This window comes from Corvus brachyrhynchos, unplaced genomic scaffold (assembly GCF_000691975.1).
Source record: "Corvus brachyrhynchos isolate BGI_N302 unplaced genomic scaffold, ASM69197v1 scaffold544, whole genome shotgun sequence".
Classification (NCBI taxonomy): Eukaryota; Metazoa; Chordata; class Aves; order Passeriformes; family Corvidae; genus Corvus; species Corvus brachyrhynchos.
The window spans coordinates 3,217,364-3,219,536 of record NW_008238325.1 but is presented as its reverse complement, the minus strand read 5'-3'; the positions used below and the strand labels follow the sequence as shown (position 1 = coordinate 3,219,536).

At 48.9% G+C, this 2,173-nt stretch overlaps 1 protein-coding gene across 1 annotated transcript in view; it reads right to left on the bottom strand.

The window, feature by feature from the left end:
* Positions 1–2,173, bottom strand: part of IGSF10 (immunoglobulin superfamily member 10) — an 11,013-nt gene extending 8,840 nt beyond the window's left edge. The window contains exons 1-3 of the mRNA XM_017734414.1: positions 2,109–2,173; positions 1,699–1,943; positions 495–633 (exon numbers count right to left, since the gene is read on the bottom strand). Coding sequence (XP_017589903.1) covers positions 495–633; positions 1,699–1,892 — 333 coding nt within the window. The 5' untranslated portion in view covers positions 1,893–1,943; positions 2,109–2,173. The remainder of the gene's footprint in view (positions 1–494; positions 634–1,698; positions 1,944–2,108) is intronic.

The window sequence follows — 2,173 nt, the reverse complement described above, 5'->3', positions numbered from 1 at the left end:
GGAACTGGAGTTTCTTTAAAGAACTGAAGTGTTTATATGCAGTGTGTTAAGTTTCTGCACAGTGGTGGCCTTTTTTTCACGAAGGCTAGAAGAGGACAGCATTGTACTGAAGGGAAAGCTCGATGGAAAACAATCCTCAAAAACCCCCAGACTGACTAACAAATTAACAACGACAAGTTTCCTTTTTCAGACACTGTAGTTGGAGCTTTGCAATCTTTCTCCCCTGTATGAAAGAGAGTTTTTACTGCAGCTGCCTGCTAAGATAAGCTGAGAGATATCTACCAATGTGTTTGTCATGCTCTTCACCCTGTACCCGAGTGCCCACCTGGGAAGGAAAGACATTTCCCATTAGGACTCTGGATTTTGAAGGCCCTTGACTTTTGCGTGAGTACGGTAAGAAACAGGAACCTGAAATGCTGCAGAAGGCTGCTCTGTGGCTGTTTACCAGAATCACTGAAAGTTAAGTCATAACAAAAAGTAACACTGGGTCATTTAGCTCTTACCTGCAGTGAACGTAAATCACTGAACACCTTCTCAGGGATCATGTTGATCTCATTGCTGTGCAGCATCAGTAACTCCAGTTTCTCCAGGCCAGCAAAGTCCGTGGGGCTCAGCTTTCGCAGGCTGTTGTAGCTGTACGGGATGGTTTAGTCAGCCCCAACTCACACACTTAAATCCAACCAACCCAAAACAAAAGAACCACTTTTTGGGAATGGCTGAAGGTAAGCAGCACTTCCCCTTGCCAAGACGAAACTAGGTCATTCCTTCATGTTAGCACCAAAGATGATCACTTTTCCAGGACAGAATTCTGATGGTGAATTCCCAGTGGATGGGGCAAGTGACAGCAAGCATGAAACACATCTGTCTGTGTTCATTTTGCTACCACTTCAATGAAATATTCCCTGTATATTTTCTGCAGACACATGTTTCAAAGGTTACGTGTATCAAAAGGGATACACAGATCAGGCAAATATTGCTGATGGGTCTCATCATTTGACTTAAGAGAGAGGACACTTGCTAGAAACTGCATGAAGGGGCCAGACAAGCCTGGGTATGATCTGTTCCCTGCTCCTTTAACCACACAGAGAACAGATCCACCACGGAGGCTGACAAGGCCAGACAAGTGAAATTTCCCTTGAACTCAGCAGATGAAAGCACAGACCCTAATGCTGTGGGACATTCTAAGTGACAGGATCACAGAATAGGCTGAGCTGGAAGGGACACAGAAGGATCAAGTCCAGCCCTTAAGTGAATGGCTCATATGGGGATCTAACCTGCGACCATGGTGTTACATCACAGCAAAGTCTCTGCAGATGTTAATACATATGCTCCTTTTCCAGTCCTCTTTCTGAGCTCTGAACTATCCTTTCCCGGAGAGAAATCTATTTCAGATTTCTTCCAGGTTCTATGTGGGTTCCATGCTACAGACACAAAATGTTCAGGTAATATAAAGGAAAGTTAAGTTCAAAACTTTCTGAAGTTTTCTTGTGCCCTGTGCTAGATCCCCAAAATTCCTCCTTAGTGTGGGTGGTCTCAGGCTTTGCTGGCTGTGACTGCAGCCACTGGTGAGCACTAAAGAACTTTAAGCTCCATAGACTTTGGTTAATTTTTAGCCCTAAATCTGGAAAGTTAATTATTGCTGTGCAAAGTGTTGAAAGGCAAGTGGTCTGAGTATTCAAATCCCGCAGTTCCACGTACCCCAGGTTGATGCGCTGCGTGTCCGGGGGGATGCGCGGGGGGACGGCGGTGAAGTAGCGGAAGGTGCAGTGGAGCTCGGCGGAGCCGTGGCAGGCGCAGGGCCGGGGACAGGCGCTGATGCCCGGCAGGGTGGCCAGGCAGGCGGCCAGGAGGGTCCCCAGCCAGCGGGGCCGTTCCCTGCGCGGGGCCCCCATCCTGCGGGGATCCTACGCTGCCATCCCCGACAGCGGCGGGCAGACGGGTTCCTGCAGGGGAAACAGAGCACACAGGCACTTACAGCGACAGTCGAGCTGAGCCGCTCGGGTTTAAGCCATAAGCAAAGAAGAATTTTTAACTTGAAAGAAAAACCCACCCACCAACCAGCCCCCAAACTCCCGGGTTTCCCCTCAGCGACAGATCTGTGTCATGACCTAAAGCATTGTCATTTGACAGCTGCCCCACTGTGCCCCTGTCCGGCGCGATGTGCCGGGAGCTG